The sequence below is a fragment of the Bubalus kerabau genome, chromosome 4 (genome assembly GCF_029407905.1).
Source record: "Bubalus kerabau isolate K-KA32 ecotype Philippines breed swamp buffalo chromosome 4, PCC_UOA_SB_1v2, whole genome shotgun sequence".
Lineage (NCBI taxonomy): Eukaryota > Metazoa > Chordata > Mammalia > Artiodactyla > Bovidae > Bubalus > Bubalus kerabau.
The window spans coordinates 82,149,269-82,176,458 of record NC_073627.1 but is presented as its reverse complement, the minus strand read 5'-3'; the positions used below and the strand labels follow the sequence as shown (position 1 = coordinate 82,176,458).

The 27,190-nt window shown below is 43.8% G+C and overlaps 2 protein-coding genes across 11 annotated transcripts in view; one reads left to right on the top strand and one right to left on the bottom strand.

Annotated features, from left to right (window-relative positions):
* MOB3B (MOB kinase activator 3B) overlaps positions 1-25,991 on the bottom strand; it is a 241,459-nt gene extending 215,468 nt beyond the window's left edge. For 3 of the 10 annotated variants that reach the window (XM_055577853.1, XM_055577849.1, XM_055577848.1), the window contains exons 1-2: positions 25,642-25,932; positions 24,900-24,995 (exon numbers count right to left, since the gene is read on the bottom strand). Coding sequence is in view for 3 of the 10 variants with exons in the window: in XM_055577846.1 (XP_055433821.1) it covers positions 1,389-1,797; positions 24,900-24,995; positions 25,642-25,976 (840 nt within the window). In the remaining 7 variants the exon portion in view is untranslated. Of the gene's footprint in view, positions 1-1,386; positions 1,798-24,899; positions 25,019-25,641 lie in introns of those variants that run through there. The other 7 variants (XM_055577846.1, XM_055577856.1, XM_055577850.1 and 4 more) reach the window with 7 other exon arrangements.
* IFNK (interferon kappa) lies at positions 19,758-20,572 on the top strand. Its single transcript, XM_055577857.1, has one exon. The coding sequence runs from the start codon at positions 19,758-19,760 to the stop codon at positions 20,403-20,405; it is 648 nt and encodes a 215-aa protein (XP_055433832.1). The 3' UTR covers positions 20,406-20,572.
* Positions 25,992-27,190: the final 1,199 nt, after the last annotated feature.

The following is a 27,190-nucleotide window of genomic DNA, read 5'->3' as shown; positions in this document are numbered from 1 at the left end:
GACTCCAGGCATCCAATTGTTTAAGAATAAAGAGTTAGGGGTGACTAAACAGGAGAGACAAAATGATGTCTATGTGGGGCCTAAGAATCAAAAGGAAAAAGGAGAGGGGGGGTGCGGGAGGAGGCTGGGGGTGGGGGGCAGAGGGTAGAACAGATTTCATCTTTTCTTTACAAGGTACCTATATTTTACTAGAGGAAAAACTGACCACAAAATGTCAGACCGACCAACTTTTTATTTCATGTTTTTGTCATTTTCTCCATCTGCTCCAATTCTGAGTCCAAGTGCCCTACAAGGCCAAAACAAGACTAAGTAACAAGACCTTCAATGTCTCTCAAATTAGCAAGTTACCATAAATGAAAACGCTAGTGGAGGCAATTCAGGCCCTGCCAGCTCTGGGAGGGGGGTTTCTAGTTTAGAAGGGGCCCAGCCCTCTCTCTCCAGTGGTCCGGACCTTGGTTTAGCATCATGAGAGCTCTCCCATGCTTTGGTCTCTTCCTCCCGATTACTTTGCCCCTGATTTCCATCTCAGCATGGCCAAAAATAGTGACCAGACTCCTCCAAAGTTTGGCTGTCTGGCCGCACCAGAATCACAGCCTAATCATTTAGTGGACTCTCTAATGTGCTGCCCACATCCCCTTAGGGCTGGAGCAGTTATTTCCATGGTGGCAGGTTGTGATGGAGGCTGCCAGCTCTCAGCCTCTTCTTATAAAGCCTCCTGTGATTACCTTGGGCCCATCCTGATGATCCAGGATAATGCCCTTTCTCATTATCTTTAATTTAACCACATGTGCAAAGGCCCTTTTCACATGTAAAGTAACATATTCACTGGCTCTAGAGATTAGAATGTGGATGTTCTTAGCGGACCATTATTTGGCCTACCACACCCCATCAGGCTTTTCCAAATGATGGATGCTCTCCTGATCAGTGACCCCCATTTGGCTGCTGGAAAGGCAAAGTGTTAGTTGCTCAGTCGGGTCTGACTCTTTGCAGTCCCATGGGCTGTAGCACCGGGCTCTTCTGTCCATGGAATTCTCCAGGCAAGAATACTGGAGTGAGTTGCCATGCACTCCTCCCAGGCATCTTCCCAATCCAGGGATCAAACCCAGGTTTCCCACACTGCAGGCAGATTCCTTACCATTTGAGCCACCAGCTGCCTACAAACATCTGTGTCTGGAGCTGGACCCCCTGGGAGAGGGCAAGAACAAAGAAATGACTTAGTCTGGTGTTTTGGTCCTGAATCAGCTTTGCTCAAAGAGCTGCTCGAGACACTAGGCCCTAGGTATCACTTTGTAGGGAGTCTGGAAAGAACTGCATTCACGTTCTCCCTCCTTGGATACTCACAGTTCACACTGGCATAATCAGAGGTCTTGAGAAGCCCAGAAACAATTTTAACTTGTTTTAACCTCGAGTTTTATCCATTTATTTTTTACATAACACTGCATGGAACACTTTGGGAATGACGCACTAGATTGTCCTCTGGCCCCTGTCAATGCCATGGAAACAGCTCTGCAGGGAGTCTGTCCTTCTCTCCAGCTCCCCTTAGGATCCTCACTCTGGAGCCCTCGGGCTGTGAGAGGCAGGGGAGGAGAGGCTCTTCTCTTGCAGAAGCCCTCAGGTGCTTGTCGGCAAACCCAGAACCTGTCTACTGATTCAACACACAACGCAGGTGATTGGACACATTCTCTAGTTCTGTCTGGAGACTCATTTCCTGGAGAGCTGAGTGGGTTTTTTCTTCTTCTTCTTTTGTTTATTTTGTTGTTTTTCTCTTTCCACTGTCCTTGACTTTGGCTCTTAAAACTAAAGGGAAAAAATAAGTATGATATTTTTCTCTTTCTGACTTACTTCACTCTGTATCACAGACTCCTCTCTACAAATGACCCAATTTCATTCCTTTTTATGGCCGAGTAATTAAATAATAATAATAAAAAACCAGTGGTTCTCGAGGCCGTCTATATTTAAAAAAACAAAAAAAAAAGGGGGAAAAAAGGATCAGGAAATAACATTTCACCAAATATACTCATAGTCTTTGCTTTCCTCTCTTGTCAAATCAAAGACTTGGGCAGATGGCCACATGAAAACTAAAACATTTTCTCCTTTTGGCAAATGGGTTGTCATCATGAAAGCAGAGAGAAGGGTGGTCATTGCCTTAGTATTGGTGTATTCTAGGCTGTGGTCCTGGAGCTCTGCTGCCTGGGCTCTTTGAGTCACTGTAGTGTTTCTTAGGAATCACTGGAAATTTTGGAGGAAGCACAGGAGAATCAGACAGAAACTTGAGACCACTAATTTGATTTTCTCCTAGAATCTTGGAATCTCATTTCAATAGCTCTAATTAAGACACTTTCATTTAAATTTCACACATTTTATAACCATCGCTACCTTTCAACTGTTACTCACCTGAACAAATCATCTGTCCAAGAGGACTGGGACACATGCCAAGCCCAGACCAGGCTACGTGCCTCCCCCATGTGCCTGAGATCTCTTCTTTTCATCTATCACATTTTCCATAATCACAATAGTAAAATATTACTGCATGTCTGCTACATGGTAGGCACTGTGCCAGGTCATCCTATTTCATCTTGGCCATTGGGTTTTGTAGTTCTCATCCCAAGTCTTAGTGTCAACACAGATTGGCTACAGGCAGGCAGGCAGGCAGGAAGGAAGGCAGGATGTATTTCCAGTTCCCCCAATTTAAAGACACATCAAATAAAATTAATAGCCCAATAAATTTATGAAGCATCTTTTGTACAATACGTACTTTACTAATATCTTTATCTTCCTTTCAGTGGAATTTCAACATATCTTCTGAAAAGAATAAACATGACAATTTCAAGTGACTTGATGGCAGCAAGAAGCTTATGTGGTATTGGAAAAAGAAAAGGGAGAAGAAAACCAAACGAAAGAGGAGCAAAAGGCATTTTACAATATAAAAGCTGTGAGTGTTTCATATCCCTCTTCTGTTTAAAACAAACAAACAAAAAAAACACTGGGGTTATAATTCCATCACTGTCACAGCTTATGTTGCCCTAATAAGAGAGTAATTTCATAATCCTCCACTGATATGAAGTTGCACTGATATTTGGGCCTTAGATTTACATATTTTCTAATGTTATCTTCTTTTATTTATTTATAAAATTATTTTAATTATTAATCAAACTTTTATTGATAATTTATGTCAATTTGATAATAATAAAGTGGTTTTTATTTTAATTATTTTTAAAATAACTTTATTTGGCTGTGCTGGGTCTTGGCTATGGCATGTGGGCTCTTTGATCTTTGTTGTAGCATGGGGGGGAGGTCTTTAGTTGCATTTTATGCCCCATTTAGACCAGTTTTTCACAAAGGCTCTGACTCCTCATTCCCCTAAACGCTGGCTCCTCAGGATATTCCTAAGTGTGATTTTTTTTAAAAAGTACACGGTTGGACTTCCCTGATGGTCCAGTGGTTAAGAATTGCCAATAAAATAAATAAATAAAAAAACTTAAAGTACATAGTCAAATAAACTTGTCATATCATGGTTTAAACAAGCTTAACAGGTGTCTTCCTGTAAGCTTTTAGAGGTTTATAATATGCTAATACACACCATGAGTCTACACTGAACATATAAAGTTTTCTAAATTTCTTGAATCACAAAAAGCTTTTTTCATGGAACTTCTTGCAAAATTAGTGTTTCATGAAACCAACTTAGGGAAAGACAGATCTGAGTACTTTCCGCACCTGAAGATGCTGTGCTGACATTACCCCATTTCTAACTGCAGGAGGCTCTGGTCCGACACACAGCCCGTCTCTGCATCAGGATCCCCCAAGCTGACCTGCACTAGCTCACTTGGAGTAGCCCTGAGACGCTCCGGTGCAGAGGCCCTGGCAGGCCCCTGGTCTCGCCTCTTCTCACAGGGCCAGCACTGCTTTTGCCTCCCTCTGCCACAGAAGCCAGAAATGAATTTCAGCCACACCCTGGAATCTGTCTGGTCCCTGTGTCTGTCTGGTCCTCCATGTCTGGTCCCCCATGTCCAGTCAAAGCTGGACATGAACAGCTTCCAGCATCTAAACTGACTACAGGGAGACAGAAATTGTCTTGCTGTTCAGACAGGAAAAAGGACCCAAGTGCGTTCAACCTATTTTATGAGAAGTCAGGCTTCTGAGAAGTTATGGCTACGATGTTATTAGGTGACAGATTTTCTTCTCCATTTAAGAAAAGAAGGAAGGAAAAACATGGTATACTCAAGACACTTATTTTCACTTAAGTACAGTTTAACAGAAAATCAGGCAGACTTTAGTTTTGTGCAGCTTTTACCAATTATGTAACTTTTTGCAGCCTTGGTTCCTCAAAACTATAAAATGGGATCTTGCCATATTCTTTTGGTGTTAAAGTAAAAGAATGTTTGCAAACTTGGTCATACTATGCTTGATGAATGGTTGACACACAATGCAGTATTAGCTATGGATGGTACTGAAGGATTGTCTTCTCCATGTTGGTCCCCCTGGGAAATAAGGTCCATGGATTCTTTTTGTTTGTTTTAAAAAAGCAAATGACAGCATCTTTCCACAAAAATAGATTTCTTGCAAGGAAAACATGCTTTAAAAAAAAAAAAAGACACAAATTAATCATTTCTCTTCTTATTTATATTGCCCTTGGGGAAAAAAAATAAGAATCTTCTATTTCAACAACACCTCTTGTTCTACTCTTCAGAAAATAAATAAGTAAACTTACTAGAAAGCTACCTGTGGGTGACAACTCCAATTATCTTCAAGTGTATTAAAAAAAAAAACAACTTTATTGGGTCTCTACAATGTGTCCCCTCATGCCAGGCCAATCCCCAAGCCAACTCTAACCAGTGCCAACACATCCCGATGGCTAGACTTTCTCCAAATGGATCAGAAGCATGGCAGAGATGGGCTAGCTGTTCACCAAGGCAGTCCCTCATCTTCCTGGGCACATGGCCAGATTGAATTTCCTGGCAGCCCTCACTCTTAGCTCTGACTATGTGACTAAGTCCCTGCCAATGGGATGTGACTGGAAGTGATGTGTGCCCTTTCAAGCCTAAGCCATACAATGCTCCCATGCACATCCCTCCAGCTCTTGCCATTTGCCCCAGCTTGATAAAAATAAGCTTGGAAAACTTGGAAGCCACAAGGGAGATAGCAGAACCACAAGATGGAAAAAGCCTGATGCCTGATCACTTCTTGAGGAAAAAAGCCAACCACAGCGCATGAGTATTTCTCACTCAAGTATACTTTGAAACTATCTTTCCACAAAAATAGATTTCTTGCAAGTTCCAAACTACATATGAGTGAGAAATACTCCAATCAGGTTCGAGCTATTCTGTGTTTTTGGATGTGCTTATTAAGTTAGCCCCCTGGTGGCTCAGAGGTTAAAGTGTCTGCCTCCAATGCGGAAGACCCTGGTTCGATCCCTGGGTTGGGAAGATCCACTGGAGAAGGAAATGGCAACCCACTCCAGTACTCTTGCCTGGAAAATCCCATGGATGGAGGAGCCTGTTAGGCCATAGTCCACGGGGTCACAAAGAGTCAGACACGACTGAGTGACTTCACTTTTTTATTAAGTTAGCTAGCCTAGGAACCTCCGTGGTGGTCCAGTGGTTAAGAAGCCACCTGCCAATGCAGGGGACACATGTTTGATCCCTGGTCTGGGAAGATTTCACATGCCATGTGGCAACTAAGCTTGTGCACCACAACTGCTGATCCCACACACCTCACTTACTGAACCCCAAGCACCCTAGAGCCCAAGCTCTGCAACAAGAGAAGCCAGCACAATGAGAAGCCCGAGCACTGCCATTAGACAGTAGCCCCCACTTGCTGTAACCAGAGAAAGCCTTTGTGCAGCAACGAAGACCTAGGGCACATAAAAATCCAAAAATTAATTATTTTAAAAGTAGCTGGCAATCTAGAACTAAGATAACATTGCAGCCCAGCTTCTACTGCAGGTAAACTATCAGAAGTGCCAAAAGTTTAAGAAAAACATTCCTGAAAACCTTGAAATGAAAAATAATCATTTCATTTAAAAATGTTTCTGTAACACAAGAAAAGTTTGTCATTGCTTGACTTTAGTGACAAAAACATCTTGACCCAGCCTGTCAAATACCTATGTTTCATGGTAGTATAGTTTGTGTCCGAGTACAGACTGATACCTCTGACAATTAGACATTTCTGAGACTTTTTAGAAAAACCAAACTGGAGAAAACTGGAGTTGTTAGCTATATACAGGCTTTCATCTATATTTTGTAATTAATAGATTACAATCTCTTTTTTAACTTCAGAACTGTATGATTATAGTAATTATATATTCCATTATGATTTGACTATAGATAGTAATCCATGATTTAAATTGATCGTGAGACACATGGTTTTATTTAAAAAGGCTGAAGCCTACAGGGGTATGCATTATTTCTGTGTAGCAGGGGACACTCAGAAATTTAAGCCTCAAGCTAAACCTGGGAAATTCAAGCTTCAATCCCAACCCAGGTCTAATGAAGTAAATTATTTATTTTGTTGTCTGAAGTATAAGGGACCTACCATAGTTGAGGCCATCCAGTTAAAGATGTAATGCCAAATGAGATTACTTACTGGCTATCAAAAAACGACCTTATAATCAAATGGATATCTACAGTGTTTCTGGAACACTGCCTTTGGTGATCACAGGTGTTAGCCTGAACCCAAATACATCATAAACAGCTTTTCTCAAACCATCTTATTCCCTCCATCGCCACTGCTTCCACCTTTATCTAGGCCTCCATAACTCTAACCCGGCCTGCTGAAATATCTGCTCTCATCCTAGGCTCTCTGCTTCCATTCTTCCCCCTGCTCCAGACAGCTCCCAGCAAGGAGTCCCCAAAGTGATCTCTTTAAAGCACGAGTCACATGATGCCACTCTCTTGCTTAAAATTCTTTCATGTATCTACACTAATCTTAGAATAAAATTGGAAATCTGTCACAGCCTACCATGCCCTATCCAACCCCAACGTATCCTAGGACCAATTACCCCACTCCCTTCACTCCAACACAACCAATCACCTTTGTGTTTCTTGGATTATTCCAAGCTCTTTCCAATGACAGTTTTTGAACCTAATGTTCTCATTGCCTGAAATGCCCACCCTCCAGATCTTAACACTGTGGATTTTTCCTCATCCTTCACGTCTCAATTCAGCCATCACCTCTGCAATTACCCTCTTATCCTATTAATTTCCTTCATAACACCGGTAACACCCTGTATTCTTTCAGTTCAGTTCAATTCAGTCGCTCAGTTGTGTCCGACTCTTTGCGACCCCATGGACTGCAGCACGCCAGGCTTCCCTGTCCATCACCAATTCCCAGAGCTTACTCAAACTTATGTTCATTGAGTCAGTGATGCCATCCAACCATCTCATCTGTCTCCCCTTCTCCTACTGCCTTCAATCTTTCCCAGTATCAGGGTCTTTTCAAATGAGTCAGCACTTCTCATCAGGTGGCCAAAGTATTAGAGTTTCCACTTCAGCATCGGTCCTTCCAATGAATATTCAGGACTGATTTCCTTTAGGATTCAATGGTTTGGTCTCCTTGCAGTCCAAGGGACTCTTAAGAGTATTCTCCAACACCACAATTCAAAAGCATCAATTCTTTGGTGCTCAGCTTTCTTTATAGTCCAACTCTAGCATCCATACATGACTACTGGAAAAACGATAGCTTTGACTATATGGACCTTTGTCTGCAAAGTAATGTCTCTGCTTTTTAATATGCTGTCTAGGCTGGTCATAGCTTTTCTTCCAAGGAGCAAGCGTCTTTTAATTTCATGGCTGCAGTCACCATCTGCAATGATTTTGGAGCCTAAGAAAATAAAGTCTGTCACTGTTTCCATTGTTTCCCCATCTGTTTGCCATGAAGTGATGGGACTAGATGCCATGATCTTAGTTTTCTGAATGTTGAGCTTTAAGCCAACTTTTTCAGAATCCTCTTTCACTTTCATCAAGAGGCTCTTTAGTTCTTTGCTTTCTGCCATAAGGGTGGTGTCATCTGTGTATCTGACGTTATTGATATCTCTCCCAGCAATCTTGATTCCAGCTTGTGCTTCATCCAGCCCATTATTTCTCATGATGTATTCTGCATAGAAGTTAAATAAGCAGGGTGACAATATACAGCCTTGACGTACTCATTTCCCGATTTGGAACCTGTCTGTTGTTCCATGCCCAGGTCTAACTGTTGCTTCTTGACGTGCATACAGATTTCTCAAGAGGCAGGTGAGGTGGTCTGGTATCCCATCTCTTTCAGAATTTTCACAGTTTGTTGTGGTCCACACAGTCAAAAGCTTTGGCATAGTCAATAAAGCAGAAGTTGATGTTTTTCTGGAACTCTCTTGCTTTTTCGATGATCCAGTGGATGTTGGCAATTTGATTTCTGGATCTTCTGCCTTTTCTAAATGCAGCTTGAACATCTGAAAGTTCACAGTTCACATACTGTTGAAGTCTGGCTTGGAGAATTTGAGCATTACTTTGCTAGCGTGTGAGATGAGTACAATTGTGCAGTAGTTTGAGCATTCTTTGGCATTGCCTTTTCTTTGGGATTGGAAAGAAAACTTTTCCAGTCCTGTGGCCACTGCTGAGTTTTCCAAATTTGCTGGGATATTGAGTGCAGCACTTTCACAGCATCATCTTTTAGGATTTGAAATAGCTGAATTGGAATTCCATCACCTCCACTAGCTTTGTTCGTTGTGATGCTTCCTAAGGCCCACTCGACTTCACGTTCCAGGATGTCTGGCTCTAGGTCAGTTGGTTAGTTTTCTGTGATTATGGTTTTCATTCTCTCTGCCCTCTGATGGTTATGGAAGCTTCCTGATGGGAGAGACTGACTGAAGGGGAAACTGGGTCTTGTTCTGATGGGCAGGGCCATGCTCAGTAAATCTTAAATCCAAGAGTCTCTGGCAGAGGCATGGGTCGGGGGCACTGAATGCAGGGTGTGTGCATGGGACCTTTTGAAGGAGGTCACCATTATCTTCATTACCTCCACCATAGTTTGGCCTCAGGGCAAACAACAAGGAGGGAACACAGCCCCGCCCATCAACAAAAAATTGGATGAAAGATTTACTGAAATTGTATTCTTTACTGTCTGAAAATCTGGACACTCTATGAAGACACCAACTTCTTCATTTCTTTATCTTTTACACTATCTTGTTTCAGGCATCACATCCTCAAAGAATGAATGGATGGATGAAATTATAGGGAACAGATCATTTTAGGACTCATTGTCCCATGGATCTTCCATGAGAAACAGTCTTATCACATTTAGCAGTGAGTATTACTGCCGTCTACCAGTGGGGATGGTTATAGGGTAATGCCAATTTCTGCTCCCTTAAGCGCACTATTCCTGGAAATATAAGTTTTAGCATTAAGGCCATCCATGTATGGGTTCTATTCTTATATAAAAAATGTTTGAGTTTACAAAATTAATAGTTCCAAGAGGATGTCTTAACATTTAATTATCTACAATATTTGGGGCACAAGGCTATCTTCACTTTGAATTTTAAGCTCTCCAACTTACAAAAAATCTTTCTCAGAAGAGACAAAAGTCCCCTCGATGCAGAGTCAAACCACAGGCTGCCTGCTTGAGTTCCCACATCCAGAACTATCACCCTTAGAGGAGTGTGGCAAAGCAAGCCCACAACTTCATGGAAGTCCAAGACACACTTCACTTCTGCTGATGGCACTGGGTCAATATGACAAAATAGTCTGTAATCCCAGTTCTGGCTAAATGGAAGAGAGTCATGCCTACAAACGATTTTCCCCAAAGTTCCTCTGTATGTATAACAGGAAACACAGAAATGGATCTGGGCAGGGACTCTGGAAATGTCAGGGCAGTTTCTCCACACTGAGTGTCCTGGGAATGCCAACATATGTGACTACACTTTTCCACACTTGGAGCCCTGATGAAGAAAGGCTATCCCAATCCAGAATTCATGAACTCCGTTTCACAGCTCAACAGGAGAAAACTCAACAAGCTGCTGCAGAAAGCCTGCAAGAAACTTTGCACTGGCCATGTAACATCCACCTGCACCGAGGGAGGTTACAAGATTCAGCCTTGGGACTTCCCTGGTGGTCCAGTGGTTAAGAATCTGCCTGACAATGCAGGGGACATGGGTTAGATCCCTGGTCCAGGAAGATTCTACAAGCCACTGGGCAACTAAGCCCATGCATCACAACTACTGAGTCTGTGCTCCAGTTCAAGAGAAGCCATGGCAAGGAGAAACCCAAGTACTGCAACTACAGACTAGCCCTGGCTCGCTGCACCTAAAGAAAGCCCATGCACAGCAACGAAGACCCAGCACAGCCAAAGTTAATTCATTATTAATTTTTGAAAAAAAAATTCAGCCTTGCACTACATGGTGGTGATGGCGCTGACAGTTACTCCTGTAAGGAATTGCTGGGGTCTTTGTCCAGAAAATCCTACTGCACTCTCTTTCAGAAAGACTGCAGGAAAAACTGCCCCCAGGACTCAGCACCAAGAAGAGCTTTGCTTTGGGACTTCCGTGGTAGTCTAGCAGTTAAGATTATGAGCTCCCAATGCAGGGGATCGGGGTTTGATCCCTAGTTGGAGAACTAAGATCCCACATGCCATGTGATACGGCCACATACACAAAAAAGAAAAAAGAAAAAAAGAAGAGCTTTGCCTCTACTGAGGATTTAGCTTTGCTGCTAGTTTGTTTTATCTCTTGGATACTGTGATTACTTTGAGTGTGTGTTAGTCACTGAGTTGTGTTCAACTCTTTGCAACCCCACTGACTGTAGCCTGCCAGACTCCTCTGTCCGAGAAATTCTTCAGGCAAGAATACTGAAGTGGGTTGTCATTTCCTTCTCCAGGGGATCTTCCTGACCCAGGGTTTGAACTTGGGTCTCCTGCATTGCAGGCAGATGCTTTACCATCTGAGATACTAGGGAAGCAGGGCAGGGTTCCGCCTTGCTTCTAGAAAGCCTAGAGACAGATTTGCAATCTCTCTTCCATAACGACACTAGACATTATGACAAGCACACTTATGTTCAGACTGCACCTGACTTCATCTTGTTTTCTTGCTCTTGTTTTCTCTCAACTCTAATTTCTTTAACTGTTTTTATTCTCCTGTGTTATATATATATTTATGTGTGTATGCTCAGTGGCTCAGTTGCATCTGACTCTTGTGACCCCACGGACCATAGCATGCCAGGCTCCTGTGTCCATGGGATTTCCCAGGCAAGAATACTGGAGCAGGTTGCCATCTCCTCCTCCAGGGGATCTTCCCAACCCAGGGATGGAACACATATCTCCTGCATTGGCAGGCAGATTCTTTACCACTGAGCTACCTGAGAAACCCATATATATATATTTATAAGCTTCTTCAAATCCTTTTGGGAATGAAATACACACACAGTGAATTTTATACCAAACCTTTAGAACCCCTACATCTTGCAAATATACAATTTGGGCTCAGATAGACCTGGGTTTGAAATCTAATTCTGTGGATTTCCAGATACGTGATATCAGGCAAGTCACCTAATACTTCCAAGTTTCCATTTCCTTCTCTTTAAACTGAGAGTAATAACATCTATTAACTATGACCAACCTGCTGCTGCTAAGTCGCTTCAGTCGTGTCCGACTCTGTGCGACCCCATAGACGGCAGCCCACCAGGCTACCCGTCCCTGGGATTCTCTAGGCAAGAACACTGGAGTGGGTTGCCATTTCCTTCTCCAATGCACGAAAGTGAAAAGTGAAAGTGACGTCGCTCAGTCATGTCCGACTCTTTGCAACCCCATGGACTGCAGCCTACTAGGCTCCTCTGTCCATGGGATTTTCCAGGCAAGAGTACTGAAGTGGGGTGCCATTGCCTTCTCCAATGACCAACCTAGACAGCATATTAGAAAGCAGAGACATTACTTTGCCGACAAAGGTCCGTATAGTTAAAGCTATGGTTTTTCCAGTAATCATGTATGGATGTGAGAGTTGAACCATAAAGCAAGCCAAGAACCAAAGAATTGATGCTTTTGAACTGTGGTGTTGGAGAAGACTCTTGAGAGTCCCTTGGACTGCAAGGAGATCCAATCAGTCAATCCTAAAGGAAATCAGGCCTGAATATTCATTGGAAGGACTGATGTTGAAGCTGAAACTCCAATTCTTTGGTCACCTGATGTGAAGAACTGATTCATTGCTAAAGACCCTAATGCTGGGAAAGGCAGGAAGAGAAGGGGACAACAGAGGATGAGATGGTTGGACGGCATCACTGACTTGATGCACATGAGTTTGAGCAAGCTCTGGGAGTTGGTGATGGACAGGGAGGCCTGGCATGCTGCAGTCCATGGGGTCGCAAAGAGTCAGACACAACTGAGCAACTGAACTGAACTGAATAACATCTATTAATATATTGTATAGTGGCTATGAGACTTAAAGATAATTTACTTAAAGAGTTGGTACTTAGTACCTACTACATAAACAGTATCTTTACTGTAATTAGTAATTATGCAGACTGTTACCAAAGAATACCAAAGGCAATGTCTGGAAGACATGTGGACACACGAAAACATGGACAACTTCATCTGACTATGGAAGCAGAGATGAGCGATATGTCTACAAGGCAAGGAACACCGAGGATTTCCAGCACTAACCAGAAGCTACAAGAGGCAAGAGTCTTCCCTTGAAGGTTTGGTGGGACCACGGCCCTAATGACACTTTAATTTTGGACTTCTAGACTCCAGAACTATCAGGGAATAAATTTCTATTGTTGTAAGCCACATTGTTCATGGAAATTTACTACAGCAGTCCTGGGAAACTATCAATACTACATTCTCCAACACTTGTAGCCCCAGCTGGCAGAAGTGAAATAACCAAGCCCACTTTCAGTCCCATTGACATCTGCCAAGAACTCACAGATACATATCTGGCATGTTTCATGAGGGACATATGCTGGAAGATCACAAACGAGGGAAAAGATGAGGGAGAGGCTTTGATTTTAGGCTTAAAGGAATTAATTGCCCTCTCTGACTTTACCCCCAAGTACCACTGTGACCTTGGGCAAGTCACTTTATCCCTTGAACCCCAAGTCTGTCTCTCAGTGCCCTTCCAACCCTAAATTCTAGGATTTAGAGTCTATACTTCACAGGTTAGCTAGAGGGAGGAGAGTTGTCAGGAAGAAAAAAGCCCCCTCGGCATGGCACCCCATGGCTCTACTAGATTATTCTAGACACCATCCTCAAAACCAGGCATTGCTCAGACACTAAAAGAAAAAAAAAGCCTAAAATTTGGAGCATGTGAATTTTCTGTCAAAGAAAAGTCCACTTAAATTTTTCCATAATAATGCCTTTCTTTGTTATTTATAAATGTTAGGAAATCGTATGACCACATGCAAACTGACAGGAATTTTAAAAAGACACTACCTTTGTTTCTGCCATGGCAATTCCTTTTAAAATTTTTATCCAAGACAAAAGGACATTTCTGTCTATCTCTCAGTCCACTCTCGTTGATTTTCCAAACCACAGGCATATTTGGATACGGTCTGGGGAGAAATCCACATCTATTCAGTGGGTAAAAGAGAGGGCTATTCTGGAAGGTGACCTCTTCTCATCTGAAATGCTTACCACCATCTCAAAAGTGAAAGCCCCAGTAGTGTTAAAATGAACCGAGTGGAACAAGGATTCGGATGGAAGCTGTTCTGGTGAACCCCAAACTGAGGGTAGGTTTTACTGATGGTGCGTGTTTATTTACGTACATACTTATTTCACCAGGTGAAGTGTCTTTTCATCAGGGATCCTTTTCTAAAAGCTCCAAGTAGCCCTGTGGAGGAAGTTACTGGATGCATCACTTGAAGGTGGGCTGTGAAAGAGAGACAGCGGGAAGTCTGTCCACTCAGCCTCCCTAAGGGAGCCCCGGGGAATCCCAAAGATGATCACCGGAAGCACATGATATGGAGAAGTGACAACATTCGGGGGTGGGGGGGGGAGTCCTGATTTTGGAACCACTCAGCAGTTTCTTCAACACAAGTTAACACCCAAACTTAAGAAGCATAAAAACATCACCTGGCAGGCTTCTATTCAACAAATATTGATGTCTTTATTGAAGAAGTACCATGCATACAAAACTGAGTAAGAGATATGGCTTGCCTGGAGGCAAAGATGTATGAGTCAACCAAATAACACAGAACTATGTGATACTACCTGCATGGAGGTATGTTGGTGTTCATGACCTAACCAGTCCTGGGGAATCCCAAAGACAAAGCAATGGAAGGAGGAGGGGATGCTGAAGGAATGCTTCCGCTGCCATCTACCATTCTGTGAACTTCTCAAATCTCGCCAGCACCTGACTTTGCCCGCCCCGTGTCTCTACACCAGAACTAAAACCACCAAATAACTTCCCCGTCACTGAGAGACACGGCTTCATTATCTTCCCTCAGTCATCCAACACATAATTACTGAGTACTTAGTATGCGCAGGGCGCTGTGAAAGGCCCTGGACCTGTCTGATCCAGGTCTGGTGAGCCATTTTACCCTGGGCTTCATATTCACTAAGGATTTAAAATAACACAGATTTAAAAAATCATATCGTATCCAAATGATATCAAATATACAGTCACAGAGATACAAGTTCCAGGCTTAAATTTCAAGGCATATCACAATCTTTATAATCCTGTTATGGTAATTTTCAAAACATAAGTGCAAGTCTCCCTACTCCCATGCTATAGATCTGCAAGGAAGTGGTCCAGGTGTCTCTGCATGTCTGTGGGCCCTGCAGGCATTCAAGAATGAGCAGCGGACAAGCCAGCTGTTGGACGTGTGCTCACAGAACTTAGTGTTTGATGGGGAGACAGATATCAAGCAAGGACCTACCACACTGATAGCTGTGGTTACTGCAGGGGTGAGAGACGTGATGGGGAGCGCAGCTGGCAAGACAGCTTTCACTTTATCTGAAGTGTTTAAATGTTTACAATACGAACACATCCACCTATTTCCTGTGGAGTCACTGTAAGTTTCTATATCAGGTACATCATCAAGAGAAGAACAACCAAGTAAGGAACAGGGGAGAGGCAGACCCCAGCGTGGGAGGCAGTGGAAATGGGTGAAACACCAAGTTGTCACAGTTCAGGGTTGGTCTGGGCTAAAACAGTTCCACACGACTTTGTGGTGGCCATGGTCTGCACGCCACGTGGAAAGCAGTGCTGGGCATGGAGACAACAAGGCTTCCCATCTTTGAGCTCCCTACTGGGCTCAATCACCTAGTGACCCCACAAACGCAATGACTAACTTACATGCACTGAGTAACGTAACATGTGTAGGATTAACATGTTAGGCTCACTCTGGTTCAAAACTTGCCTTTTCCTGGAGCGCTATCAATCTCACCATACGATGCCAAATGCCCATGAGTGAGTCATGGCTATCTCGTCTAGACTGAGATGTCTCTTCACTTTGTCAAATTGTGTCTCACCCATTACCAATAACCATGTCATCCCCATGTCAAATTCACACAGTTCCACTGAAAACAGGACATCCCTGATAATCACCTTTCCCCCGATCTAGAGAAATGAGAGCAGATATCATGGAACGATGCGTGCTAAGTCACTTCAGATCTGTCCAACTCTGAGACCTCATGGACTGCAGTCCGCCAGGCTCCTCTGTCCATGAGATTCTCCAAACAAGAATACTGGAGTGGGTTGCCATGCCCTCCTCCAGGGGATCTTCCCCACTCAGGAATCAAACGTTCATTTCTTATGTCTTCTGCATTGGCAGGTGGCTTCTTTACCACTAGCTCCAAACTAGGAAGCCCTATGGAACAATGTTAGCACGTGAACACATAGCCCACAGTGACAGGCTGGGCAGTTGTAGCACACAAATCCTGGAATAAAAACATTTCCTTACACTGTCATTCTTTTTGACTTTCTCATTATATTTTGAGATGGAGTCAGATGGCATGGCTTTTACAGAAGAGAGGTATGACCAACACTGATCATCCAATAATGCTTCTGATCATGACAGTTATGTGTGACTATGTGTGTGTGTACTATTTTGTCTTCGTATGGCAGGTACCCTCCTCAGAGTGTGCACAGGTGTCGGGAGGGGTGCACAAGTAAAACCAGTGCAGAGAAACACAATCGAATGCCCCTGTGCATGAGGTGGGCAGCTAGCAGAGGAAAAGTTTCCTGCGGAGGCCTTCATGACTGAGTTGGGCTTCTCTGGAGGCTCAGATGGTAAAGACATTGCCTGCAACATGGGAGACCCTGGTTTGATCCCTGGGTCAGGAAGATTCCCTAAAGAAGGAAATGGCAACCCACTCCAGTATTCTTGCCTGGAAAATCCTATGGACAGAGGAGCCTGGCAGGCTACAGTCCATGGGGTCGCAGAATCGGACATGACTGAGCCACTTCACTTCACTTCTGCTCTAAGAGGTCAGTGGGGCTGGCATGGTATATAGGCTTGCCAAATAAAATATAGGACACCCAGTTAAACTTAAATTTTAGATAAATAATGAAGGATTTTTAGTACAGGTACATCCCAAATATTGCATGGGTCTTCTGTACTTTTATTTGTTAAATCAGGCAATTCTAATGGTGGAAGAGGTAGACAACATGCATGTCAATCATCTTTCCTTTCTTGTCGTGATTATTGTCAACATCCTCAGCACATGAGGAATGAGGTACACACTGTAACAAAGACCTAGGAATTTCTCCTGTACCCAAAACACTCAGAACATGCTTGCTTCTTCAACCACGGACTCCTTGAGATCATGGACTTATCTTACCCATCCTTCTTCAAGAGCTAGCCCAGTGACTGGCATGTAGTAGATGCTAAAAATATGGTTTTGAATAAATGAGGATAAAATGTGGAATGACAATAAAGGGAAGAAATTTGAGGTAAGGGGGATAAGATGACAAAACTGTCCCTGAAGGAAAATACAGGGACCTTCAAGGTGGTGGATGATAGCCAAATTTCCAGCCACCTCCATCACCCACTGGCAGAACCTATTAGTATAGAAGTTCAACTGAACAAACTCTTAGCTTGGTTAGTACAACGAAACTGTCTCAAAGCAGCAGGAACTATGCTAAGGTCCCTGAGTGGGTAGAGGTGGAGGGGACACAAAATTAGGAGTTCAGCACTCACACAATTATTTACTTTAAAAAGCCAGAATTAAGGAGGACAAAGCATTGTAAAAGCCCCAAAGAGGAACAAGCAGTTCTGACTGAGACAATTCAAGAAGCTTTAGGAATAAGAAGTAGTGTGAGGTATGGAAGGAGGTCTGGCCTTCAGAAGACATTGGCATTTTATAAACATATATTTATTGTTATGCATACATACACACAGAGTTTATAAATGCATAGTTCATACTTCTTAATTATTTTTCTTAATGTTTGTAGCATACATATGTCTAGATTTTTTTCTGTACATATATGCATGTGTTTATATTTAACAGACTCTATATACTACCATGTAAACTTGCTTTTAAGCTGCAAAGCTTGCCCATCCAAATAACCAAGTATAATCCCACAGCATAATTTTGAATGCTTGCACAGACATTTTCTACTGATGATTTACTTAACCAAGTACCTACTGCTGAACATTTTAATTGTTTTCAGTTTTTCCTGTGATGAACTTCCTGACAGGTAAGTCCTTAGAGACAGTCATCATTATTTCTTAGAGATAAATTTCCAGAGGGAGAATTCTGAGTCAAAGATCATGTACATTTTTAAGGCTTTTGATATATATCACCATTTTGCTCTCTAAGAAGTCTGCGTCAGTTTATAATCCTGTATAAAAGGTCTCATTTTCCCGATTATTTTTCTAAGTTAGTCATCCCACAAAATATCTCTGCAAAATCAGAGTTTATACAGAGAGGGCATATAAAGTAACATATGTAGTAGGTTTTCTTCTCAAAATAAATCAGTCCAAAAAGCCAGGATTTTAAGAAATCTCACTTGTCTACAATTAGTCCTTGGTGCAGCCAATTAATTTAGACATGAACATTTTAAGCCAAATTTCCAGTCAAAGTCTGCCATGCTTGAGGAACGGTGGTTGCTCACCATTCTAAAATGACTTTATTAAAAATTAATGCATTTCTTTTTTTTTTAAGGTGGTAATTAAAACTAGCCTCCTTTAATGGCATCCCATTTCAGGTTCCTGGAGAAAAAAAATCCACTTTTTTTGGGCATACCAGAAGAAGCCTCAGTTCAGTTCAGTTCAGTCACTCAGTTGTGTCTGACTCCCTGCGACCCCATGAATTGCAGCACGCCAGGCTTCCCTGTCCATCACCAACTCCCGGAGTTCACTGAGACTCATGTCCATCGAGTCAGTGATGCCATCCAGCCATCTCATCCTCTGTCGTCCCCTTCTCCTCCTGCCCCCAATCCCTCCCAGCATCAGAGTCTTTTCCAATGAGTCAACTCTTCACATGAGATGGCCAAAGTACTGGAGCTTCAGCTTTAGCATTATTCTTTCCAAAGAAATCCCAGGGCTGCTCTCCTTCAGAATGGACTGGTTGGATCTCCTTGTAGTCCAAGGGACTCTCAAGAGTCTTCTCCAACACCACAGTTCAAAAGCATCAATTCTTCGGCTCTCAGCCTTCTTCACAGTCCAACTCTCACATCCATACATGACCACAGGAAAAACCATAGCCTTGACTAGACGGACCTTTGTTGGCAAAGTCTCTGCTTTTGAATATGCTATCTAGGTTGTCATAACTTTCCTTCTGGTCAAAGAAAGTGAAAATCATAAATGGTGGACAGCCATCATCACCCCAGGAATATTGGTCCAGGTGTGAATTAGTTTGGCTAAAGTGGGTGATCACCTACTCACATACCTCCTCAAAAACAAATAAGAACAAAAAATCTTTACAGCACACAGAGCTTCTCAGCAAGAAAGAAAATTAAACTAAAGTTTTAAAATACTACTAAACCACATCTAAAAATTTAGATACTATAAGAGAGAAGTTAATGAGGCAGAAAAATATTCCCCAGTATACAAGCCCCTGGAGGATTTCTAAGAAAGAGATCAGAGGCATACAAAATGCTAGGTGGGGATGGTAAGTGCTGGTTCAGGTTTCACTACAGGAAAGAACAGTTGGAGAGTTCCAACATTTTCTAGTGGCAATACAAAACTAAGCTGGTCTAGTCTTCTATGTGATAAGTGCCATGCTCAATGATCCACTCTGTTTTTCATCTTTCTTGAGACACAAAAAACTCAAATAAAAGAGAAAATATCCAAACATAGAAGTTTAACAAGACTGGAAAAAAACCTCAACCATGTTATGTTCTAGTGGCCTTGCAATCAAATAATCATAGTCATTTGGTCAACGTCTACGATTAACTCCATGAGAGAAGAGGTTTGGTTATAGGGCCAGGTACAAAAAAATATTTTCTTGGAGGATCGTTCTCTCTTATGTATCAGTGTTGGGTGAGCAAGTGCATAGAATCATAGCTTTCAGGGCTTTCTGAAACAGTCTGCATCTGTCTTGCGCTGACGATTGTATCATACTGGGATGGATCATCCAGCCATTGATGATAACACAATCATAATGCTCTGCTCACTTTTCTCAAAAAAAAAAAAAAAGACAGCACTTCCAAAGTCAGCGTAGTCACCCCAAATCTAAAAAGCCTCAGAGGCAAAGAAGCTGAAATGCTGAGTATCATAAAATGATTAATGCAAAAACTCCTCCTCACCGAAGATACCCAGGTGTATAAAAGGCACACGAAGGAATACTTCAGACCTAAAACCTCATTGTCAACCTCTGAGTCTTGTGGGTTTTTCACCTCCATGGGTGACGGGAAAAAAATGATCACCAAGCCTGATGGGATTCGAAAGTACGTGTGGCTGGCGTGCCTCATGGGTCTGTTCATCACTGGCATCCTCTCTCTGGACTGTAACTCGCTGAATGTTCGCCTGAGGAGAGTCACCTGGCAGAATCTGCAACTTCTGAGCACAATGAGCAATTCATTTCCTATAGAGTGTCTACAAGAAAGAAAAGCTTTTGAGTTGCCCCAAGAGATCCTCTCATACACCCAGCCTCTGAAGAGGAACATCAAGGAGGCCTTCTATGAAATGTCCAAACAGGCCTTCCACATCTTCACTCAAGACACCTTCCAATCCACTTGGGAAGAGAAACACCTGAGACAAGTCCAGATCGGACTTGATCACCAGCTGCAGTACCTGGAGCAATGCTTGGAAGAAGAGGAGGAGGAAAATGAAGACACAAGAGAGAGGGAAGAGCTTCTCTCAGCCGGAGAGGAGACCCTCAGGAAACCCTCAGGAGCTCCGGTCCTCCAGCTGGGCAATCTAGATCTGAGGAGATATTTCAACAGGATAGACAAGTTCCTCAAAGATAAGAAACACAGTCACTGCGCCTGGGAGATTGTCCGAGTGGAAATCAGAAGATGCTTCTACTTCTTTCAGAAACTCACAGCACTACTCAGGAGGAGATAAGGTATTAATGTATTCTAAGAATTAAAATTCTGTTTCTCCCAAAATCTTGTTTTCCTTCTTATCCTCCTTCATCTTCTTTTTAAGGTTTGTGCCGTCCCATGGCTCCCCTCGACCGGATTATTGGTGGTTTGGGTAACGGTCATTTTTTTCTGAAGTTTGGCCTTGAAGCATCGGCCACATTCACCTCTCTAAACAAGGTGATGCCTACCACCCCCTGGGTGATCAAGAGTCTTGTTAGGAAGTCCTGAAGACAGTTTTAGAGGAAGACTTGCCCTCCCATCCTCTGTTCTGTGTTCCTCTTTCCTTTTCTCTTTTGTACTTGCTTTGTTGCTTTTGAACTCCCTCAAACCAATGGCCAGAGGACACGGCTCAGAGAATACTGCAAAATCTAACACCTCAATGGCTTAACTCTCTTGCTGCCAAGATTGTTTATTCTAGGAAAGTTCAGCACATTACAAGAGCCTGTACAAGATCCCATAGAGTTAAAACCTTTCCTGTCTCCCTACTCTAAAAAAAAAAGAAAACAGAAATTTTGGACCCATTTGCTTCTCAGCCTGGTTTGGTTAAAATGATAGAAACTTTGCGGGTTGGTATTTTATTACTGCAAGAGAGTGAAGATCTATAATGATATTAGATGGTTGAATGAGATGACCATTAAAGTCTCATTCAACTTTTAAGAGCTTATGATTCTAATACAAAGAGCATTGTTCAATCCCAATACATATTATGCGATTTTGACACTTAAAAGCATGAAAAATGCTATACAGAAGTTTAATATCTGTCTTTTTTTTGTTTGTTTTGTACCTGAAATGAAATACCTATGCTTAGACTATGGAAGAATTTCACACTGGAGTCTTCCCAACTAGAGGGCCACTTTCTGCTTGTTAAATAAACTAATCTTCTTACTAATACATGACACTTTAATATACTTTATCTTTTTGAAAGTTATTTTGTACCTAGATTACCCAGATTATTTACTTAAATTTTCTTGTGTGGTCCTTCATCTGTATTAATTCACCTTCTAGTTGAATTTTCTCTACCTTTCTCTCTCTCTTCTTCCCCATTTCAGAATCATCTACCTTCAAGCAAGAATTAACAGAGAGATTGTGGCTACCCAAATGCATCACAGACAGTATCCAGTTCAACTCTTGGAAGGCCTTTACTTGCTATTGTTTTCATAGCATGCTGCTAAACGGTTTAGACTCAAGATTCATCCATAGTTAAATAGTTGGATAGTTAAACTCCAACATAGTTGTACTGAGAAAGTATTAAAATAAAACTCAGTTCAAAAGTTAGAAGAAATGTTTAAAAGAACAAGAACTAGTTGTGGATCACAGTGTACTGGTTACCAGTAGAAGGATCAGACAATAAAACAAGTTCATATCATCCATTTAGTAACAATAAATCATCAGTAAGTGTTGTAAATTTTTAAAAAGCATTACAAGCTATAAAGGAATTGGTACATGCAAGCTACAAAGCAGAAAGTATACATTTGATATTTTCCATGAATTTCTCTAATAATGCTTTTGCATGATCGCCTTAATGATTCTCCTGGGACCATGTCAGTTACTTTAGCAATTGATGGTTGCAGTCTTGCCAAACGTTTGCAATAATGCAGAAGGAAAGAAAATCAGCACTTCTAGTCAATAGAGCTTGTCTGATTGTACCAGCAGGGGCAGAAGTCACAATGGGATGCTTTTATTCAGAGCACCACTAGTCAGAAAAAGGAGAATATTCTCACTGAAAAATAGGTAAGGACACAAACTGGTAACATCACAAGAAATACTAACAGACAATATGAAAAATGTTTATTCTCATTTGTGATTAGAGAAATGTAAAAGAAGGTAATAAGATACTCCCCTCTCATCAGTCTGGTAGAGATTAAAAAAAAAAAGAGTGGTAATGTAGAGTATCAGTGGGGTGCAGGGTACAAAAGAAAAAAATCCTATGTATTGATAGGGAAATGGTAACTGGCACAAGTTTCCTACAGGACAATATAGCTATCTTAAATGTCATTTTAAAAAGTACATTAACCCCTTAGACCTAGTTATCCTATCTCCAGAAATTTATTCCATGTAAGCAATTGGATAAGATTGTTCAATGGAGCCTTATTTATAATATCCCTCCTCCTTCTGTTTTAATTTTCACCTCTGTATTTTTTATTTTCTCTTCAATGCTGGGGAGGGTCTTCTTCTAATCCTAAAATTAAAGAAGTCGTACAAGCTTATCTTTCCCTATAATTACCCTATTTTCCTTACTGGAGTAGACTGGGACAGACATTGCCCTTTCACTTTGTTAAGGATGTTTTTACACACTTCTTGAGCAACCCAGGCGCTTCCTGCTTTTCTAGTGCTGCTGCTGCTAAATTTCAAAGGAATCCTTCCTTGGGGATCATTTTCATAATGCAGTATTTGTAAAGTGCCTTCTGGTGCTTCTAAGATTTTGCTTTCTGTCTTCTGTGGGTCCCACTGGTAACATCCAGAAATTACTGGAGAATGTGTTGTGTGTGTCGTCTCTGCTGACTTCGTCTCCTTTGTTCCTCTTTATTAAATGGGAGCTCAAAAGTTCCCACTCTGGTAGGGCAAACTCCTGTAGCTGTGCAGAGCCACAGTGTCTACTTAAAACCTTCCAATGGGTACAAGGTCACAGGTGTTCATACAGAAGCTTCCTCCCTCCCCTGGCTTGGGGCACAGATCAAAAAGTGAAGGATAAAAAAAAAAAGAGCCTCCCTGAGCCTTCCTGGGAGAGGCACTGACTGTATGTCAGACAGAAAAAGCTAACAATAGTATATGTAAGGCTATGTGCAGGTATACATTTCAACAGGTGTACAGACACAGTCTCCCCTCACCAGCTAAGCAACTCTGGGAACACCATCTGGGGACCCTGCCCTCTGAGAGTGGCTACTACGTTTTTGCCCAAATTATATTCCCCCCACCCTCCGAGGCATAGTTGATTTACAATATTATATTAGTTTCAGGTGTAAGTCCTAGGTCTTTAATAATCCTCGGTCACTAAGAATAAGCACCGTGTGTAAGCACACAACTTGATCGGAAAGGTAGAGTAATAACAGGGTCCTTATAACCTCACCGGAGAAGGCAATGGCACCCCACTCCAGTACTCTTGCCTGGAAAATTCCATGGACGGAGGAGCCTGCAGTCCCTTGGGTCGCTAAGAGTCAGACACGACTGAGCGACTTCACTTTCTCTTTTCACTTTCATGCATTGGAGAAGGAAATGGCAACCCACTCCAGTGTTCTTGCCTGGAGAATCCCAGGGATGGGGGAGCCTGGTGGGCTGCCGTCTCTGGGGTCGCACAGAGTCGGACACGACTGAAGCAACTTAGCTTAGCTTTAGCTTATAACCTCACCGGCGCACTCACAGGGGAATTCGGTCCCCAGCTACAGATTCGCAGGGACTGAGAAACGTCTACACAGTCAGTGCTGAGTCCTCCAGGTCTGCTCTTACCAAATGTTGAGGGGGTACCCGGGCTTTAAACTGGAGCGCTGTGCTAAGTCAGGACCCCAGGTTCATTCTGGAGGGAGCCACTTCACTCCTATTTCTAAGCAAAGTCTCGAGGCTTCCTAGGTTATTTCTATATCTCCATTAGTGGCTCGGCGGTATAGAATCCTCCTACAATGCAGCAGACTCAGGAGACCTGAGTTACAGAAGGGGACCCTTCCCGACATGGGTCGGGAAGATCCTCTGAAGAAGGAAATGACAACCCATTCCAGTGTTCTTGCCTGGGAAATTCCATGGACAGAGGAGCCTGGCGGACTACAGTCCACCGGGTCGCAAAAGAGTCGGACACGACTCAGCACAGCACTGCACACACGCCCTCCTTAAGGAGGGCGACTCGCCTGCCCTTCGGCCCTTGGAAACTCAGAGCCTTAGTCTTAGAGCCTTAGACTTAGCTATTTGCCTATCAGACCTGCCCTGATCCCGTCCCACCGCCTTTCAACGAGCCAACCACACGCCTTTAGGCGGAGATTGGAATCCACCGGAACTCACAGGAAAAGGGCACCCGGGATTGGGGCAGCACCTCGCTTCCACTCTCTCCCGCGAGCGGCACCTTCTGGATCTGCGCTCCGCGGCGCGCTAGGGATAAGATCTGAGAAATGCGCCCGGGGCCACAGGCAGCCGAGGAGGCGGGGAAGGAACAACTTTCCCTCCGCCCTCTCACCGCAAGGCCCGGGAGGGGCCGCCCCGCAGGGGTCGGGCTCCTCGCCTTCCCCAGGCAGGCTCTTGGGCGCAAGCTGGCCGGGAGGCGGGCGTAGGGGGGTGGGGGAGGAGGACGAGAGGGGCTTCCTTGTCTCCCGAGCCCCGCCAGATGTTAGAAAGGCGAACAATAGGGGAAACGCCGAGAAACAAAAGGCCATTCGCCTCGATCTCCATCGGCTCTGTCGCGTGGTCCCTGCGGGACGGACGTCTGGGAGGGGTCAGGGAGGTGGGTGAGGGGGGGATCTTGAGAAGTCTGGGGTGTCGGTCTGGTACTTACTTGCCAGGCGCCGGGGGTCGGCCCTGTACCCTTCCAGAGGGGTCCAAAGGCAGGCAGGAGCAATCAGAGGAAAGTTGAAGGGTTTTCACATTCTTCCTGAGTGCAGGGAAAGGGAGGGGCTGGGATTCCAGATGTTTGACAGTTGTTGGCCCAGGGGTTCCGAAGGATTTGTACGCCCTTTACACACCCTCTCCCTCCGCGAAGCATCAGCAGTCCCCGGGGCGACCCGGGCGACGCAGCGGAGTTTCCCCTTCTCAGTCCCGAGCCGAACCTCCGCCTTCAATACCAAGCCGCCCTAAACGTGGTCCCCCTGCCCGGGCGCACTTTGGTAAAAGTTTGTCTTCCCGCCACCCACAGTCCAGCATGCACTCTGCAATCATCTGCGATCCGGGATAGATTCGGGGACAGAGTCGTACCCGCCCCCTCCTCCCCAAGACAAGAACGAGTTCATTGATAGATCTTTAAAAATCAAGGCCCCGGAGCCCGGGGAGGACTCTCGTTCCAGCCCGGGAAGAGAGCGGGAGGAGGCTGCCAGAAGCCAAGACGCGGGCAGGGGTCTGAGGCGGATTCCAGCCCCGGAAGCAGGCGGAGGGCGGGCGGGGAAACAGGGTCCGCCGCCTCCCGCACTCCTGTTGCACTCCCCCCAGGTGTGCCCCGCACCTCTAAACCGCCCGGGCGCGACCCGGCGCGAGCGGCTGCGAGCTGCGCCACCTCCCCTCGCTCGGAGCGAGTTCTCACTCACCGTGGGGTTTTACCTTCAGCCCCGGGGCCCTGTCGGCTCGCCGCGCCGGGGCAGCTGCAGGCGGCGCGAGAGGAAGAGGGTGAGCTCGGGGCAGGAGGGGCGACGCTCGCGGATCCAGTGAGGGGCTCCCGGGTCAGCGCGCGCGGTCTCAGCAAGCGCGCGGGCGAGCGAGCACCGGGCTCCAGCTGCCGCCGCCGCCGCTCCAGAGCAGCCCCCACCGGCACCCGCAGCGAGGCTCTCTTTGGCGAGGGCGCGAGTGGAGCGGGGACCCCCTGGCGGCCGCCTTCGGAATGGCAGCTCCCTTGGGAAGGGACGTCAGGTCGCCTTAGGGTCATCGTCCCTCCGGAAAGAGGTGGGGAATGGACCGTCTGAGCTGGGCTCCCAGCCTTGTGGAAAAAACATTGACCCTCTGGCCAGGGCGGGGAGAAAGCTATCAGATCAGAAAGGAAGAGTTCTGGATCCACCATGGTCATATCCAAGGCACCTAGAGAGAGGGAAATTGCTTACCTTCTCCAAGATTTTTTGACTTGAAAAATGCTATGGACTGCCGGACAGAGAATAGCAGTCATCATTGGAAAATACTTCAAGATTCTAGCAAATTCACTAGGATAAGCTGAGGGTAATGAAATGAGCATGGACCTTGAATCCCAACCCACAGCCTGCCCCTTTCTCTTTGTGTGATATTGGTCTATCACCTCTAAACCTCAGTATTCTCTGTAAATTGGGAAAAGCAGTGTCGACCTGCAAGGGTGGTACTAAAGGATAAACTAAACATAGAGAGTATTCTTTGTTCATAGTAGGAGTCATGATATATAAGCCTCCTGAGGCAGAAAAAAAAAATGTCTTCCATATCTTTTTATTCCTCGTATAATAGCATCTTCGTCCACATCAAATGCGAAGTATAACAAATGACTAGGTATTACATTTTCTAATTCTCAGTACACACTTTAAAAAAGTTTAGAAACATATTAAGTAGAAACTAGACTACACAGAGAAACACTTCTCCCCCAAAAGCGGTTTCCACAACTACCAAGTGAGAACCTCTAAACCCACACTCATCCTTTGCAATATCAAGTCTGATATTATAAGAAATATTTAATAGTCATGGTCTAATGATATCAACCCTGAATTAAAGGATTCCACTGAATTTTGTGTCATTTGGCAATGCAAAGATATTGAAGACTGTGAATATAAAACTCAAACTCAAGAAGAAAAAATGGTCAGATACTAAAACCCATCCAACTAAGAAATGTTTCGAGTCACTGTTGACTCATGCAATCTCATTTCTAAGCTGTCTCAAACCTCATTCACTTCTTTAAAGCTCCTTTTGTCCTTTGGCCTCATGGCAATCAACTCTTCTTCCTCATCCAGAGCAATTAGGGTGAAACTGTCTCTTAATTACTCTAGTTTACCTTTAGTAGTCCTTCTGTTTCACTCCTTTTCCCAAATTGGGAAGAGCCTGCTGTCTGCCCTAGAATTCTCATCACAGAGTTTTTCTGTTCTGTCAAGAAGAGAGGAAAAATAAGTTTTTCTGTCTCAGAAACTAAAG